The sequence below is a fragment of the Cucumis melo genome, chromosome 2, assembly GCF_025177605.1.
Source record: "Cucumis melo cultivar AY chromosome 2, USDA_Cmelo_AY_1.0, whole genome shotgun sequence".
Classification (NCBI taxonomy): domain Eukaryota; kingdom Viridiplantae; phylum Streptophyta; class Magnoliopsida; order Cucurbitales; family Cucurbitaceae; genus Cucumis; species Cucumis melo.
In genome coordinates, this window is record NC_066858.1 from 3,733,504 (window position 1) to 3,753,439 (window position 19,936).

Here is a 19,936-nt window from a genome sequence, read left to right on the forward strand (position 1 = left end):
CCGAATTGTCGCCCATTAAGGACGACCTTCCCGCAGTGTTTAAATCCTCGCCGAACTCGAGGAACATCGAATCTATTTCTTCCAAACAGCTCGAGAATGATGACATAGTACATGTGAAAATATAAACTAATCAAATATGTGGATATGTGATTCGTCACTATCATTCATCGTCGCTTGATTCGCTTTGATGTCACAATTGTTCATCGCCATCGTCTATGAAGTCGTCAGCGACATAACGCACAACCGGTCTTTCAATGATTGCAGGATCAACGTCAGGCCTGCAAGATTATCATCCTCAATGTATTCATTCACTTGATGGTCGACAATGATTTTGAGTATATTCAGTGGCTCATTCTTAACATCGTCTACTTCGAGCACGTCCCATATGCGCTATTATGGACCACCTAGACAACTTTCCAATTAGCGCACCATTTTTTGTTATCTAGGTAAAATACTTGAAGTGTCTGTATCACAAGAATGACTGGTTCCTCGACGAACCAAAAAAATAAACAAGTAAGATTGAACTAAAAGCTACCATAATTGAAGGATAGACAAAACAAATCTTCAACCACAAATTACAAAAATTATAAAACAATAATAGCTCTCACCTCTCTCAAGTTTTCAATACAACCCTCCCCCCTCCCCCTCAAATTTTCAATTCAACTCAACTCCCCAACTTCAATTTTTCAATTAAACCCCCTCCCCTCACCCCCACCCCCCTCCAAAATTTCAACTTCAAAACCGAAATCTATTAAAAAATAATATCCTAAAACTAATTCACAATCAAAATTCTAAAACTAATTTTAAAACATAAAAAAAAAAAAAAAAAAATTGACGCCTTTAACAGTGCGTTGGGAATAATGCCTCCCATTACCGATGCATTGCTAATGGTGTCGAAAAGTGAACGCCCATTCTTGACGCCATGCGTGAGAAAATTTATATATTATTTAATTTTTCACCTTCCTCGACGTATTATGTCTACATATCGAGATTGGAAATTTGTTTTCCGACGCCATATAGGTGACGTGTCGGGAAAGGTGAATAATTAAATATTGTATTTGCCTTTCCCCGACGTGGACAAAATGACATCGGAGAAAGGCCTCTATCCCGAGGTCTTTTTGTGTGTCAGAAAAGTCCCAATTTATTATAATCTTGCAAGAAGACGAGGGAGTGATTGATTTAGTTGAACAAGAAAGACAAGTTGGAGGAAAAGAAATGTAATGTCAAATCATGTCAAGCGTGCACATCAATGTTGCCGCCTTCTAAAAGAGTTATTTAAGGCATTTTGAAGACTTTCTAATTTTTAGTTTTTCAATTTGACCTATAATTTATTATGCAATCTTGTTTTAAGTTTCTAGGTCTTATTTTCTTCACAAGTGTATTTGGATGACTATTATTGAGTTTCCATCCCATGTATTTTCTTCAATTGGCTATTTCGATGACTATTATTGGACTTCCACGCCATGCATGACCATTTAACCTATATAAAATGACCCAAGGTCTGTGTAGTTATGGGAGCGATGGGAGTGATATTCTCAACGCCATTATCCTTTAAATTTGAGGATGAGCCTTCATTGGTGTTCAACAATTAATAACAATGTTTTTTTAATTAAAAGTGAGATCAAGTAGCTCTTTTTTAATTTTATTAATTCTTTATGTACATGAAATTTCTCCTTCAAACCCTGATGATGAAGATTTAAAATATCAAAGTTTAATGCTATAATATACTCGAGGTGTCCAAAGCGAAATTTCATTTTTCTTAATGGTTTTGGTGTCACTCGTAATTATTTTTTATGTGAGCTAGTAAACATGAGACATTTAAAAATAAAGCAAAATAAAATTTTGTGGACCTTATTAAGTTTTTAATTAAACAAAAATAGATAAAATTTGGCATTTGGTTTCACGTGTATTGTAGAGTGCCTAACACATTTCCTATTTGAATTCAATTAAATTTGAATTTATTTTGACCAATACTTTTATAATAAGATGACCAATCACGTCTTTAATATGATTGGTGGGAACTTCAAAACTGTTCATTTTAATTAGCGACCCTTAAAAGAGGATGTCCACCGCTCCACGTTGTTATCATATTTCAACAATATAAATTCAATATACTTTAGAGGAGAAAATAATGAAGGAACCTCGTTTATTTACATTAATTACATTGTATTTATAATTTCATTTTCATTTAAGTTCCAACATTGTATATATAACTCCATCAACCACAAAAACTACAAAACCATCAAAGGAAAAAACACAAAAATTTCAACTAATTGTAAAGGCATAGCAAAAACAACCAAAAAAAATATTTAAAAGAGAATATTTATTTGTTTGTAAAAAGGATATATTAATGGTATAATATACTAAGTGGTCTTTTCAAAAATATGATAAAGTGATAAAATATTTACACTGTATAGAACAATTTCGAAAACAAAAAAAGTTCACAGGTTCACAATGAAAAATACTAAAAATGTCTCATCAACCACGTCATCAACGACGCAAGTAATATAATTAGTACACGATCATTTAAATTTGGCTATTGTTTGGTACACAATCACGCCGTCAACAATGCACGTAATGTAATTGGTACACGATCATTTAGATTTGGCTATTGTTTGGTATACAATCGTTCAGATTTAGGTAGGCAAATCTAAACGATTTTTTTTTCAATTCTATCATTTAATTTGGGATAGACGATCATTTAATTTTGTTATACGATCGTTTATAACTGAAATTTAGTACAGATCTTTTAGATTTGGCTAAACAAAATTTCAAGATTCTTGGTACACGATCGTTTAGATTTGTTTACACGATCGTTTATTTTTTCAACAAGATTCTTCGTACACGATCATTCAGATGTGGCTAAACGATTTTTTTAATTTTTGGTACACGATCGTTTAGATTTGTATAGTTTATTTTTGTTTTACACGATCATTTAAATTAGCTCCTTCATAATCTAAATGATTTTTTCAAGATTCTTTATACACGATCCTTTAGATTTTGCTATTTTTTGTACACGTTCATCCAAATCTAAACGACGTAAAAAAATAAAGGAAAAGAAGAAAGATGATGAAAAGAAATCGCAACGAAAAAAACGATAGAAAGAAATAGCAGTGAAGAGGAGAAGAAAAACGGAATGACAAAGATGAAATGACAATGAAAAACTCCGGATTAAAAAAGGAAAATAATAAAATTCGAATGAGATATATATAGTTTGCCAGATAATATGGATAAAAATAATAAGTAAAATCTTAAGCTAAACCAAATATTCTAATGTAAATTTAAAATATTAATAAAATAATGTAAAATCTAAAGATATATATAAATTCAAACCAAACGGTGATAAGGTTGATTTTAATCAAATAATTATTTCGAGGAGGGGTTAAATCAAATATGATATGAAGTATGAGTAAAAATTTGAAACATTTTGGATATGTTTGGGAAAAGGATTATGAAGAGGAGGGTTGGGACCCAATCCTTGTTTAATTAGAGAAAGAGTTATTACAACCAAGTTTTACTCCCTAATCTTTCCTTTCAACTCTTTTTTTGACTCTTCCTATCAATCCTTTTTTTCTTCTCATTTATACTTTCTATATTTATGAGTTTTGTTAATTTAATTTTTTTATTTTAAAAACATAGCTTATTTTTAAGTTATGAATTTGATATAATTACATTGTTGAAATTGTACTTTCTTCTCTTACTCATGAATTAGGTAATTTAATTTAATTACTTTCAATCAACTCTATATTCAAATTCATGTCAATATATTTTCAAAATTAAAATTTTAATATCAATCTCAACCTCGTTGTATTTATGAGATCGATATCAAAATTTTAGTTTCACAAATATATTGATATAAATTCGAACATAAAGTTGATTGAAGGTAATTAAATTTTGATATCAATCTCAACCTCATTATTTCTAGTACTTCGTATTTTCAACTATTATTTGCACTTATTTACATGTTTACGGGTTGCGTGTCACATTCATAAAAATCAATTTATTGAAACATAACGTATACTTAAAAAATGTTGAAAATGAACGTCGTAGTTAAATAAATTAAGAAAATTGTTTTACAAAAACTAGAATGATTTGGTAAATTAAATATACGAAATTTGTGTATTGGATTTAGAATATGAATTTTTTTAAAAAAATTATTCGTACGTAGCTACTTAAAAAAGGTTGAAAATAAACGTCGTATTTAAATTAAAACAAATTATTTTACGAAAACTATGATGATTTGATAAATTAAATATACGTAATTTGTGTATTTGATTTATAATATGAATTAAAAAAAGTATATAAAAAATAAATTTCATAACACCACCTACGTAACTCTTTCTCCAAACACATATTATCCTAACACTATCATAATTCTATCCACACAACCCTTTTCACAAACACATCTTATCATAACACTTCCTCCATAATCCTTCCAAATACATTTTATTATAATTTTAAGCTTAAAATAATACTAAGTTTATCATAACTCAAACCTTCCTTCCTTCGGACGATCCTTTTTATCATTTAAATCCGTTAAGTTGGAAACTTATCATCGATATTCACATGGATACCTTTGTCTTGTGAATTTTTTATTTGGATCTCAGAGCTAACTTTCCGACTCACTATCTCAAAAGGACATCTCCAATTTTGCTATTTGTGGGCTTTCTCAATGATGCTTTGGCCCAGCCAAATTAATGGATCCTTATACAATTTGGCCCAAACTAACCTTTTAATTTCAGATATGGGTTTTACTCGTATATCCTAATAGCAGAATCGCAAATCCTAAAATTATTTTATCAATGATAAAACTATCTGTTAGATTATTTTTTTCAATTTTTTGGTCCAAGTATACCCCTGTAAAAATGGCAATTGCTTCCATCCAAATACAATATATTTATTGAGGTAAAAAAATCAAACAAAATATCACGGTGTACAAATAAAGTGTATTTGTAACACAATTACTTTTGGTAAATCTTAACAAAATTAAAAAACATTCAATTGTTGCAAAATATTGAACCAACATCCCTAAAGGTATGACTTTTGTTTCAACATCTCCTAATTATTAGGATTTAAATCAAGTAATTCACGATTTTTTAATATTTCATGTTATTTATAAAAAAAATATATTAAATAATACATATTACAATTTTTTAATAACAATTTCAATCTACATTTTATATCATCCTCTAAAATCGTCAATTTGAATTCAAATTTTACCTCGTATCCCTAAAATATATTCAATAACAAATAAAGTGTCTTCCTACAAGTTGGATATAACGTTGTTAAATTTTTCATAAATGTTCTAATTAACTTCAATTTTATATGAATGTATAGGTCAAAAGACCCATCTACCCATCTTTATTATTAATAATATTTTAAAAATATATTTGTCAAAATCTAGAAACAAAAACTAGGTTTAAAAATCCAATTTTGGTTTTTCAAAATATATATGACTTGGTTTTTTAAAAAAAAAAACATTTATATAAAGTATTTTTCTAAATCCCTTTTTTTGGATAACATAACGTATAAATTTACAAGGGAAAGAGGAGTTCACAAGATTAATTTTCAAAAATCAAAAGCTAAAAACGAAATAACTATCTAGAGAGGATGACATGCACAAATCGAATGATGGTCCAAAATTTCTTAATTAAAACAAAGTATTTATAAAAGAAGAGCTAAACTTTAATTTTATTTTTGTATCTTATAGATCAAAGATCAAGACACAAAATTAAAAATTTAAGAATCTATTTAACATTTTTAAAGTTTGAAACTACTTAAAAGATGCACAAATTAAAATTCTAGAAATCTATTTTATACTTTTTAAAAGCTCCAAGATTAGAAAATTGTCTGAAATAAAATACTTGAGTTTTCCGCACCCTTCTTGAAAACTAATTGTTGCTATACTATTATAATGAGTTTCTAAAAAGGGTGCTAGTTTTTTAAGACGAAAACCTTAACCGTATTATATCCGACAATTTCTAAAGTTGGTAATTAAGACAAACATCAAATTAAATCCAAGAAACTAAATAAATAATTAAATTTATAAATGATAAACTCTCTTCATTGGTAGACACGTGTCTCTCCCCAATTGGTGGATTTTGGTGGACATATTTGTTGTTAATTTTTTAAAAAAAAAAAATCCATTTGAAGCGGATGATGAAGCAATAAAAATGGATCGGGAAGAAATTGAAACAAACGATGTAGAATTTAGAGGGCATTATTATATTCATTCAAAACTTGAAACTGAAATTATATATAGAGAGAGAGAGTTATATCATCCAAATTGTATGTTTCTCTCAACCTCCATTGCATGAAAATACATCACATTTTTGTTCTACCTTTCACAAACACAAATTTTGCCCCTTCTTTCCTTCTTTCTTAAGGTTCTCCCTTCCTTCTTCCATTTTAATTCAAGCGGTTTTGAAGAGATGTTTGGGATGGCAGCAAAGGTAGTGATCACAACGGTGGTGGTGGTTGTTGGGTGGTTGTTATGTGGAGTTGAGGGTAAACAACCAGTGTTGCATAACGTTGGAGGAGGAAAATATACATGGACAACTAATATTAACTTCACTGATTGGTCCATTCACGAGCACTTTTATGTTGGTGATTGGCTTTGTGAGTTTTTTTTCCCTTTAAATTTGACAATGACATTGTGTTATCTAAATAGAGACTAGAAATTGGTTTGTTTTTCATAAGTAGTTTTTACTTTAACTATGGAATAGGTGATTGAATCTCCGATATTCTCGAAAAAAGAAGATATATTATGGCAAATAGTATTGAATGAAGCTGAGTTTGAGAACTTTTTCCATTAGGGTTAGGAAGTCAAATATTTAGGGGTAATTTAACCCACTTGCAAGGTAAAATATGTTTTCACCTAAACTTGTATTTAGTAATCATTGATTTTGAGTTCTTACTCCATATCTTCCATTTGGGTTTTCATCCCTTTTTCAATAGTTTGATCATTAAAGTCAGAAGGAAATCTCACATCTTGATAATATGATTTTTTTTTTTTTAATTTTGGCAGCTCATATGTTGACACATATGCATATACATGAAGATTATTTAAGTTATTATTCAATGTCATGATTAATTATCAAAGTTCAAACATCTATCGTAAAGACCATGGGCCAAGTTATTAAATTAAAAGATGTGCGTTAAAATATTATTACGAGGAAGATTTATATATTGATTACGGAAGATTTATATATTGATTACGTTAATACAAACTTTTATTGATGTTTCTAACTCTCTTTTTTTTTTTTTGTTTTCGTTTTCTTAGATTTTGGATTTGATAAACATATCTACAACGTGTTAGAAGTGAACAAAACGAGCTACGAGAATTGCAACGACAAGGATTTCATTTTCAACATAACAAAGGGAGGAAGAGATGTGTTCAATCTAACAGAAGCAAAGACATACTATTTTCTAAGTGGAAGAGGATTTTGCTTTCAAGGAATGAAAGTTGCTGTTTTTGTTGAAGAATACTCTACTCCTCCTCCCACTATAATTTCACCACCAAATCTACCCAAAAATAATCCCAATCTTTCTCCATCTTTAAAACCATTATTAATACCTTTCTCCTTCTTGCTATTAATTGCTCAATATTTCCTCCATGAGCCTAATCCCTTCTTTTCTAAATTGGTACATTTATTTATATGTTAAATAATTAGGGCTAAAATTAGGGGTTAGCTTTGCTTGGGTTTGAATCCTTTAACTTCACTATGATTCAAGTTTAAGTTTTGTGTTAAAGGAATGATAAAATAAATTTGAAGTTAACTATAGTTAGTCATTAGGGTTAGGGTTAGTTAGGTGGTTGAAAGTTTGAACTTTGACTTGTTTGAAATTTGTAATTGGAGTAGAAGAGATGGTGAAATAAGAGTACTTTTTTACATTGGTATTTAATTTTGTTTATTACAAGCAAAATTTAGGAAATATATTCATTGAGTTCTAATTTATTGTGTTGTGTGTTGAATGAAAGACAAATCAAATGCGTGTGCGATAAATAGTATCACATTGTTTACTAATTAGTTATGGAATGATAGTTAAAATGAGTTTAATTCAATGATAATTGACATGAGTTATCTTGTTGGATTTCAGATGTTAATTGAACAAAGCTTTTGTTAACTTCAGGCTAACTTTTTTTAATAAAAGAAATAAGGTATTTAAAGGTATGTGTAATAAATATTTAGTTTTTTTAACAAAAAAATTTAAAACTTTTTTATCATGATTTTATTTATTTTCAACTAATCTTGAATTTAAAAAAATATAACAAATTTTTTGTTAGGACATTTTCGAGAATAGCAAAATATCGAAACTATTTATAATTAAATAGTTTTTTTTCTTTGTCTGTTCATGACAAATCCTCGAACTTGTTTTTCAAAAAAGTTCAATCATATACACCTTCTATCTAGTTTTGGTTGAAAATAATTATTATAGGTTTAGATTGTTACAAAATTACCCTTAAACTTTAAGAAAACACACTTACCATTTTGGGTATCTAAATAAATAACCGTTTATTCTCATGTAAAAAATATCTCTTTGGCTTTCGAAAATTACATTAAATACTATAATTGGCCTTACCAAAAGAAAAGGTTAAAAAAGATACTATCATTAACATAGTGATCGATTAATTTGAAGCTTTCTCGAGTTAGAAAAGTAACAACTTTCAAACAAATTAGAAAGATATCATTTTCTTTTCATATATATACTCTCTTGTAACAAAGTATATAAACTATGACTTCAAGTTAAATACTAGCCCATAACCTCGATAAAATGGTTAACTCCTAAAGTCCTCTTGATGCCTTCAATTATTCTTTTTTTTTTTTTTCATAACGATGGATATATCTTACATGGAAGAGACAAAACGACGTACCAATAATTCAAGAGGTTTATTACCTTGTTATTTCCGTACCAATAATATTTTTCTAAAAAAACATTCAAAATGGGTTTACCAATAAATTTGGGGGATCTCACAAAAATATATTTTCTTTAAAAAAACTCATTCATTGTTCGGGTGTATTAATAAGTCAAAAGATTTATTATCTCGTTATTCATGTTAATTCATATTTATCACTTTATTGACTCACATTTTATATCTTGTTATTTATGTCAACACCTTCGATTAGTCAATCATATAATAATTATCAACTCAACTCTAAAAAAACTCAAATCAAACCGCAAAGAGTTTTCTAGGAGAAAATATTTGCGACATAAAAAAGGGAATAATTAACAAGAATGAGAGTAAAATGGAAGAAAAATTATCACAAAATTCAAACGGTTAAGGAGAGTAAAAGGAGAGCAGTTAAAGAGATAATAGAGACTAAACTAATAATCGTATCGATTTAAATCTTAAACAATGATCATATATATATCAATTTCAACCCGCCATTATGCTTTATTTGGTTATGCATTATGCGAGATTTCTAAATATAGTTCCAATAAATGTTTTAAATTGATTCACTTATAACAATTTATCAATTTAATTGAAATAACAAATACTTTATACAGTACTTTTCAAGCTAAATTTGAATTAGGAAGGTTTTAAACTAACACAATTATAAAAGTTTAGGGTTCAATTGATATGCTTTATGAAAGTTGTTTAAATTGGCACAATTATTAACTTTGGATTTAAATTGGATACAACTACAAATTCAAGATCAAATTTGATACAACTATATATCATTTTAGGATTTTGTAATTGATACAACCGATCTTAAAGTTTGTGGGTATAACTTGATCATATTTAATTTGCCACTTTTAAGATAAGAGTTCCAAGCAACTTTTGAAAGTTAACGTATTCACATGTTAACAGCAAGATAATAGCATTATGTTGAACTTTCTTTCTAAGTTTAAGGATATTTTCGAAGTAAAGTACTAACTATTTCTATCCAAACTAACGTTGAATGTACTTTTGATTGAAATTTTGGAAATTACTTAAATGAATTTTATTTATTTATTTATATTTAACCAATTAGAAGTTTAAACTTATATCTAGTTGACCCCAATTCAACCATGTAAGAAAATGACTTTAATATTTAAACATAACTCACCTTGAATTCCTAATATTCTTTTTTACGAGATATAGTTTTGAATGTGGAAGTTATATGTTCACGTATGTACAACAACTTAAATATAGTTATATGATAGACATTTTTAAATATAACAAAATAAATCAAAATATTTATAAAATATTATAATTTATCTATGATGGACAACTATTGACCAAGATAGATTACTACTATATATATCTATTTATATCAAATAGGCACAAATAACAAGTCTATCGTAATTTATCATGTTAAAAGATATCTAAACATTGTTATAATGAAAATGTTAAAATAAAGTGAGGATATTTAAGTAAATTCCAAGCTAAGAAAAAGGTAGGAAAGTAGATGCATGTGGGGAAGTTGGAATATCATAAATAAGAAAGAGGCAAGGACCAAAATCTAAATTGAAATATTTCAACAAAAAAAGAGAGAGAGAGAATGTCAAAATTGGAAGAAAAAAAAGTCAAAATTGATAGGCAGTGGAGTTGGTCAAATTGATTGAACTTATCCTTCCATTATATTTGCCACATCACTTTCAATTAATTACCATTTTAATTACGTCTTCATACCTAATCCCCTTTACCATTATTAACACACATACACAACAACTAACATAGCTAATATATTAATGAGAAATCTTTCAAACAACAAAATTACTTAAAATATTTATAAAATATAGTAAAATACCAAATTTTATTAATAATAGACATTGATAGAAGTTTTTCAATATCTATTAAATGTATTGATAATCACGATTAGAAGTCTATCAATATTCATTAAACTATCTGAAAATGTTCTAATATCATTTGTGTCATTCTTTTTCTATTTTTATGAAATGTAAGGTCTTGTTTTATTTTCTAATTTATAGTTTTTTTTTCAAAAGAAAAAAAATATTCTTCTATGTTTTTTCAAATGTCTAAATTTAGTTGACGTGCTTTTCATAGATCAATTTAATCGTTCAAAAAGAATATAATCTAAATAGGTTAAATAATGATAATAATTCAATGAAAAAATTAATGTGATTATATTTTTAAATTTATATATATATATAAAAAAATAAGATATACTTAAGGCAAAGTAATTTGATTAATTAGGTAATATGTTCTTTTGATGTATCATTAGAGTTGTAAAAGTATTTTTTTTCTTCCTTATATATTATTATAAAAAAAAAAAACGTTCGATTCATTCATCATATTGCAAAAGAAAAAAAAAATAGTCACATCTTTCTTTTATTTTCATTATTTTTCTTTTTCAACCAAACAATAAGTTGGTTTAAAGAAATTGTTGACATTAAAATTTAATTTTAAAAAAAAAATTCCTTTCACTTTCTTAATAACAATATTAACAAAAAAATAAAAATAAAAGTTTGTCAATAGTTATACGGATTAGGATTCGATCCTTGATGGTCTCAACATTTTCCTACATCCCATACAATCAATTACGTCATCCTTCCTTATCTTGAAGACTTCTAATATTTTTTGTCGTCTTCACTCACGTACTTCTTAGAAAAATATTAAAAAATCCATCCAATATTAACAAGCTACGTAGATTGTTTGTAGAGAGAGTAACTTTCATTTCTTAATTTTAACATTTTCTTAACCATTCTTTGATAACTTCATGATCACAATTAGATTATAATAGTGATTCATTTAAAAATAATAATATTTCAAATCTATTATATATTTCGCAACATCCAAAATTTAGAGAGGACATAAATGATTTAATACATATGATTATTTTATAAAAAAATATTCAATATTTTGAAAACACAAAGATAATCTACCTAAAAAAACATTTTTTTTTTAATCTATCATATAATTATAGTAAAAACATTTTTTTAAAAAATATTAATAAAGTATCCAAATAAGTTTGTCTAAAAAAGTATAAGATAAAATAGAATTAATTTCAATAAAACAAGGATTCAAAATACTTGTCCAAAAAACATAAAAAAAAAAGGGGTGAAAGAAAACCACTTAAAAAAAGAGAATATTTTCCATTATGTTTTTGAATTAGTGAAGTTACCACTGCAAATTTGCATTAAATTATTGAACTTTGAATGGACATTTTTCTTATTTACTTTTTGACCCAAATGAGAGAGAGGGAGGGAGGGAGAGGACAATTTAAATAATTACCAAATGACAAAAGACATTTTAAATCTATTGACCTTCCAAATTCCCCAAAAGCTAAGTGCATTCTACCCATCATTCCCACTCGATTTCTATTTGAACTTTCATAAATACTTAGGTGTCTTTACACAACATCCAACAATCATACCCTTTTGTATTATATCGAATTAAAATTTGTCACGTTACAAATTTTTAGAAAAACAAAATTTTTTTCCTTGTCGAGAAAAGTGAGAGTGGAGATTAGGTGCGAGTGTAACATAATCATTGACTTTTAGACTTTATTTCTTTTTAATCTTTATTTTTATTTTTATTACTTAAAATTATGCAAAATTATTGGAATAACATTTTTGTTCCAATGAACATAGTTAAAAGAAATAATAATGTGCGAAAAAAGTTAAAATTTAGTCATTATGGTCTAATTTTATTTTACTAGTGGTCTCTATTGTAGGGACAAATTTTTAATGTTATATTAATAGAGAGTAGATTCTAAATATAATTCATAAAGATTAATTCGACTCTCACTAAAATGATAGCTGTTTATCTGGGCCATCACGATCTTTATCATTGATATAAAGAAAACTTTTATTATTTTTGTAAATATTTTTAATAGCCTTACTATTTAAAACAAATTTTCTTCGCATTTTCTTTACCAACGTTGAAGATTATATATTCATATAATGTTTTTTTTTGTATGAAGTCAATTTAAGGATATAAACTTTCAATTTCCTCAAATTTAATTACAATCAGGAAAAAACATAAGTTTGATTAATTTACAAAATTAAACATGGAATAACTTTGCCAAAGATCATCAATTTCCAACAAAAGAGTTAGTTTCAATGTCATTTTCTTTTAAAGTTAAATGAATTCAGTTACTTATTGTAAACAAAAAAATAAAAATAAAAATATATTAAAGTATCATTTTAGTCCCTATAATTTAAAATTTGTCTAATTTTAATCCCATATCTTTAATAAATCTTAAACTTATTCAATTAAGTTAAACTTTACGGAAATTAGTTTAAAAATAATATCATTTTTCATAGAAACCTATATTGTAGGTGAATATATTTTCAAATTTTAGATTCAAAAGGTTAGTAGATAATAGAATATTTTAAAAAAAAATGAATTATCACTTAAACAACAAGATTTATAAAGAAATCTATAAAGACTAAAATAATACATTTAAATTTTTTTAGATTAGAGTCGATAGGCATACAGACTTTTTAAGTTGGTGATTTGGTGTAGACAATCCAACTTCACTAATAAGTGTATGTTATATTTATCGACTAACACTATCTCTAATTCTTTTTATACCACACATTTACTAATAAACTCAATCTTACTTTCTTAATCTACATTTTACAATTGTCGATGAACACAGTCTTATAATATTACACCTCAAACACTAATTTACTAACTTTAACCTACACACTCTAGATTTATTAACTCAACTCGATGGTTCAAACATCCAATAAAAAACAAAAGTCATGAAGGATGAGTATGATAAATCGAAAAATCAAATTGACTGAGATAAGGAAAGGTTTGGTCGGTATTAAAAGTTGAAGTCTATCTGAACTCATTTGTCAAAGTTAATACGAAGATTTAGTAAATCAATCGAGTTTGATGATAGATTGGTTGGAAAAGAGGGTTTGAATGTTTGACCTAATAGATAATTTATTTTACAAGAGGAAAGAAAGAAAGAAAAAAGAGAATCTCAAGAAAGTCACTCACGTTTTCTTTACGTTGTCATTCCCAAAGCCTACAGGAAAAAAAAAAAAAAAAAAAAAAAAGGAAAGAAAAAACCCCAACTTTCCTCTTCTTCTCCTTCTTCTTCTCCTTTTTCTATCTTTCATTTCTCCGATTCTAATTTTCTCAACAAATTTCTCCAATTTCCACTTCAAATTCTTCGATCAACCCACATAATTTTGCACCCCTTTTCTTCAATCTTCCAGTCTCAGGGTTAGCCATGTCGGCGACTCGCTTCTGGACTTCCTCCACTTTCTTCTTTCTCCTTTCCCTAACCCTAACTTTTCTTTTTCCTCTTGCCTTTTCCAACTCCGAAGGCGATGCTCTCTACACTCTACGTCGTAGCTTCTCCGATCCCGATAACGTTCTTCAGAGTTGGGATCCTACTCTCGTTAACCCTTGTACTTGGTTCCATATCACTTGTAATCAGGATAACCGCGTTACCCGAGTGTACGGTTTCTGTTTCTTTTCTTTTTTCTTTTTTCTTTTTTTACTATTTCATTGCTAAACTGTTTTTTTTATTTAGAATACTCTTGTTTTTTGTATTTTATAATATGCGTTGTTTGTGAAATTTGACGAATTGTAATACTTGCGATGGAAGTGGAATTTTACCCATTTGGGTAATTGTTTGATTAGATTATTGGTTTTGATTTTCAGGGATTTGGGGAATTCTAATTTGTCTGGACATCTTGTTCCTGAACTTGGAAGGCTTGAGCATCTGCAATATTTGTATGTTGTTTCTAATTTACTTTGCTTATGTTCTTTGAATGATATGATTCGACAATAAATGTATACGAGTATTTAAAATTGTTTTTACGTAGATTTTATTCGAAAGAGATATCTATGATTATTATTATTATTTTTTGATAAGAAATGATTTAACCGATGAATGAAATAATCCAAAGGTTATTCAAAAGAGCACATAAAAATGGTGAGTACAAAATCATACTCCAATTAGGAATAAGGTGGCAGAGGTTGAGGAGAATTGGATTAGTAAGTAGTGGTTTTGTTTTGTTTCCTTGACTAGCAGAAGGAACTCACGACTTACAATGTGACCGTGGAGAATTGGATTGTTTCTCTCCCCAGTCCCAAACTACTACCAATTTCTACCAACTCCTATACTTCCTTGTACGAGTATTTACAATCGTTCACTCTAACCCCACACAGTACAAAGTTCAGTTGCATGGGCCTCATGTTTACATCTCTTCTATCCATTTTTCCAATGACCCGTTTCTTATCTCTCTTCATGAGAGTCTATCTAAGGGAATTTGAATTTTTTGTCGTGTCTCCTTGCTTTTTTAATTAGTCCTGATGTGAAGGGTTGGTATAGGAAGCTTGTCGGATATATTAATTATACATGTGTGGATGTTCTGATTGTTGATTTTCTTAATGCTGCTGTGACTAAATATGTAGGGAACTTTACAAAAACAACATCCATGGAACGATTCCAAATGAGCTTGGAAACTTGAAGAGCCTCATCAGTTTGGACCTATATAACAACAATATCACTGGAAGAATTCCAGTTTCTTTGGGGAAATTGAAATCTCTTGTGTTCTTGTGAGTTCCATTCACGCTACTCTTATTTTTTGAGCTTGGTTATGTTGGTTTAGACGTTTTACTTTCTTTGTGACTCCAACTTTTATTGATCAACAGTTCTTTTATAATTATGGTATGATCATAATCTTACAAAAAGTTATTGTTCCATGTTTTAAACAACAATATCTTTCCACTTCTGCTTGGTAGTTGATGCTAGGATTGTGAAACCAATGGCTATCATTTTTGTGTTTATGGATGGAAAGTAAAATCTGAATGAATGCTTTCTCCAGTAACCCTTTTCACAATCTTTTGTCTGAACTTTTATTTTGATTTGCAGACGGCTTAATGATAACCGATTAAATGGACCAATCCCAAGAGAACTTACTGGAGTTACAAGCCTTAAAGTTGTGTAAGTCTTTGTATAATTTCACTGTTGTGTAGTTAGTGCATTTAGCCTTTAGGTGAATATACAACTCTGGTTGAAGTTTTGTGCCATGTCATGTGATTGGTTTATGATGAGATGTGCCTTTTTGTTTCAGGGATGTCTCGAATAATGACTTGTGTGGGACCATACCAACCAGTGGACCATTTGAGCACATACCTTTAAACAAGTAGGCCTCGGAATTTCTTTCCTTCTCCATTTTTTTTTCACTTACTATTTCATATTTTGAAGTGCATAAAAAGTTTATAATGCAGAGTAACTGTCTTTTGCTAACATCTATCCGAAGTGGGAAAAGAGAATAGAGTGAATGATACTCTGTTTTCATCAAAACATGTGGACTTCATCCCCCTTTTATTTTTGTGCTTAATTCAAAATTAGAGTCTGAAACAGACGTTGGTAGTAGAGATATTTCATTATATAACTTCTCGTACATGTTGTCAACTGTTCAGTAAATTATCAATAGATCCTTACCCAATTAAGGTAAGAATATGGAAATGGCTCTACAGGTTTTATAGATTCCTATCAGAGGGTGCTACAAGAGATTTTCCTCTCTTACAAGGCTATCTTTCTGGAACTTCTTTTTTAACTAATCACTATTCCTCCTTCCCCCTACACTTTTGCCTAACCACATAACAAATTACTAGGAGCCATTTCTCTTATTACTCAACTACCCTTCTACTTTTGAGCTTCTAATTGGTTGGCTGGCGTAAATCTCACTATTGAGCATTGGGCCTACCACTTATATGATTGGAGGTAATGTTGGATTGGGAGACTTTGTGATAAAAGGCTGCAGAATTAATTCCTAAATCTTAGATACTCCATGTGCACATTGTCTGCTTGCTGTAGCTTTGTTTATATTGTCGTTTACTCTTTTCTTTGAGGTCTTGATGTTAATTCTGATTCTCATGATTTCTGTCCATGTAAACAATATGCTTTGTTTCTTTCAATCCCTCTCCCCATATTCTTCCTTTTGTTTTTTCCTTTTCCCTGACGACTGACATCTAACTAACCGAAAAGAAGTTATTTTTATTTTTGGTTGTCTCTTTTCATTTCAAAGTCTTGTATCTTTTCTTTAAAAGAAAAAAACTAATGAATAAGTTTCCTTTTGATGCAGCTTTGAGAATAACCCTAGAATGGAAGGACCAGAATTATTGGGACTTGCTAGCTATGACACAAATTGCACATAGAAGGTGATGCTACAATATTTACAACTTAAGAATGAGAAGAATAGGGTATTATGGGGGGGAAGTAATAGTGTTTTTTTCACCCAAAATAGTGAATTGGATTGGGAAATACTAGAAATCTAAAATGACAGATTGGTGTTTGTAAATTGTGTAATACCAAAAGCTTTGGTATTTTGTAACAGTATTTTTCAACTGCCACGACATGAGTTTGTGCCAATGGTAATTCTATCAACTGTTTGTTCATCTTGTTGTCTGTTCAGTAAAGACAGTAGGATTTTAATTTTGCTTTTGATTTGTCAACTTCCAAATTTTCTTATAGCTTGTTACCTTAATGCTGTGAATAAAAGCTGTTTTAGTCAATGGAATCCTATCAGTCTCCCTTTCGATGGTTGTGATGAGGGTTTGGTTGGGTTGGCATTTATTAGGTCGATCACATTTCATTTGGTGATCTGCAATCGGATGATGAATAATCTGTTAGGTCCGTGTAGGTTTTCTTATGAAATCTATCATTTTTCATGCGAACATTAAAACTCATCTGGCATGTATTTTTTAATATTCGAGATTCTTATGTCTCAAAAATATAGCTTAATTAATTAGTAATTCAATATAAAATATTTATTACTATTGATTTTAATTGATTTTTAAACACAAACATATATTATATATACTTGGTAAATTTTAAATAATATCTTTACCATTAATTTTTTATGCTATCTTTAACTTATTTAATATAAAATATTATTATCAACTAAATTTTCTTATTAATATAATTACTTTTGAGACAATAATGAAATAAGAAGTTTTCGTTTATTTTTTATTTCATTAATTAACAATAAATTAATTGAGGTTTAATTCGGTTGATCTCTAATATTTATTTAATTTTAATTAATATAGACAAATTATTGAATTGAACACAAATATTTAACTTTCATACATTGATTATTCATTTTACACATTCAAACACTTACAAACATTATTTATCTAAGATATTTAAAATGGAGACTTCAAGTCCCAAATATTTAATATCTATTCATATGAAACAATATTCATCATTAAAACGATTAATGGGAGAATGCAGTTACTAGATATATAAACAGATCTACATATTTAAATGTATGTTTCAGAGTGATTTTGAAATTGTTCAGAATCACTACAAACTATGTTTTTCATAAATCTAATGTAATGTTTATATGATTGAAATTGATTTTGAATGATTAGTGGTGTGTTTTTAAGTAATTTTAATAATTTCGTATTCACTTTCAAACACATCTTAAACATAATTTTAAAATTGAATAAAACTTTCAATACAAATATAGCTATCTAAATATTCATTGGCATCTTTATATAAATTCTTGATGAGTTCTCATGTTTATTATGATCTCAAAGTCCATAGAATTATGAGAATATTTTTTGGAATTCTAGGTGAAAGCGTGAAAAACTTTTGAACTAAAACTATGACCTATGAAAAAGAAATTGCACAACAAGAAATTATTATAATTATAGTGAATTTTACGAGACATTTGTACAAATGACCTTTTCAGAAGTATTTATATGATTGATAACTTACTTTTCACAAAAGTATGAGTTCTAACACTTTTTATTACGTTAATCTCACTACCGTATTTTTACAATTCACAATTCATTCTGTTAGGGATAAAATCTCAATCGTGATAAATCACGCTATATTTTACCATAGTTTGATAAGATTACAGTTTGTTAGGATTTTCCATATGAGATATCCATATAACTTATTGCTTTAGGTATGGTCATGTGTAGCCCTAACACGATATCAACTCTATCGTGAGCTCACTTTTATTTATGATTTTTTCATGAACATAGACGGAAAACTCAACTTTGATCACGTTAGGGTTACTATACATATGTTATTCCCTACAGGATCAATTGTAAAAGTGTGGAAGTGAGATCTAATGTAGTCAAAAGGTTATAAATCATACTTTTGTGAGGGATGTCATCAATTATAAAGATACTCCTAAAAAGGGTTATCTGCACAAAAATCTCAAATTTTCTCTTGATATTATTTGCAAAAAGCACGACATGAAAATCATCTTTTACTCATACAACCAAAATTTGTATACCATATTTAGAGGCATATTAAGAGTGATCTTGAATCTGACAAAAAAAGAAGAAGTTATTTATACATTTTGAAAAGTACTATCAAACATTCACTTAGATAATTAACATTTGCTTATTTATTTATTTATTCATTCATGTGAGGTGCTGTGACACTCTCTTGCATGTAAGGTGTTGGATGAGCAAACTTTTTGTATTCTCCAATTTTAATTTTTTGGGGCTTGAAATGTGATTTTGTAGTGATTTGCTTTGATGATGGTTTCCTTTTCAGATAAAAGATGATTAGAAGTAAAAAAATAAAATGACAAATGTAAAACAAAGTCAGGATGGCCGAGTGGTCTAAGGCGCCAGACTCAAGTTCTGGTCCTCTAACGAGGGCGTGGGTTCAAATCCCACTTCTGACATATTTTCATTTTTCCATATTTCAACTTTTAAGAATTCTGCTCTTTACTTTGGGCCAAATAAAAAACTAGGTCCAAGCCCAAAAGTAATCAAGTCCAAATCCATGTAAGGCCCAGAGAGGTCTTACTCCCTCTTTTTTCTTATGGATCGGAAGATTTGACGACAAACTGCTGAGCTTAATATTAAATAACAATAAAAAAAAGGTGGACCAATTATTTTCAATTATTTTTAGATCGACATTGAAAAAAAATAATATTTTAATAAAATCCATCAATTTAGATTATATTATAGTTTAGGAGAAATTATTCTTCAACTCAAGAAAGTAAAAAATTAGTATAATTTCTCAAAATTCCTCATTGAAAT

At 28.4% G+C, this 19,936-nt stretch overlaps 2 protein-coding genes and 1 non-coding gene across 3 annotated transcripts; all 3 read left to right on the plus strand.

Annotated features, from left to right (window-relative positions):
- The first annotated feature begins 6,351 nt into the window (after positions 1–6,351).
- Positions 6,352–7,900, plus strand: LOC103492474 (lamin-like protein). Its single transcript, XM_008452872.3, has 2 exons — positions 6,352–6,618; positions 7,283–7,900. The coding sequence occupies exons 1-2, from the start codon at positions 6,432–6,434 to the stop codon at positions 7,663–7,665; spliced, it is 570 nt and encodes a 189-aa protein (XP_008451094.1). The 5' UTR covers positions 6,352–6,431; the 3' UTR covers positions 7,666–7,900.
- A 5,868-nt stretch (positions 7,901–13,768) lies between these two features.
- On the plus strand, positions 13,769–17,323 carry LOC103492475 (leucine-rich repeat protein 1). The gene is made up of 6 exons (XM_008452873.3): positions 13,769–14,368; positions 14,576–14,647; positions 15,332–15,475; positions 15,792–15,863; positions 15,994–16,065; positions 17,011–17,323. Exons 1-6 carry the CDS (start codon positions 14,139–14,141, stop codon positions 17,081–17,083), a joined length of 663 nt encoding a protein of 220 aa, XP_008451095.2. The 5' UTR covers positions 13,769–14,138; the 3' UTR covers positions 17,084–17,323.
- Positions 17,324–19,491: 2,168 nt separating this feature from the next.
- On the plus strand, positions 19,492–19,575 carry TRNAL-CAA (transfer RNA leucine (anticodon CAA)). Its single transcript has one exon. It is a non-coding gene; the product is annotated as a tRNA-Leu (tRNA).
- Positions 19,576–19,936: the final 361 nt, after the last annotated feature.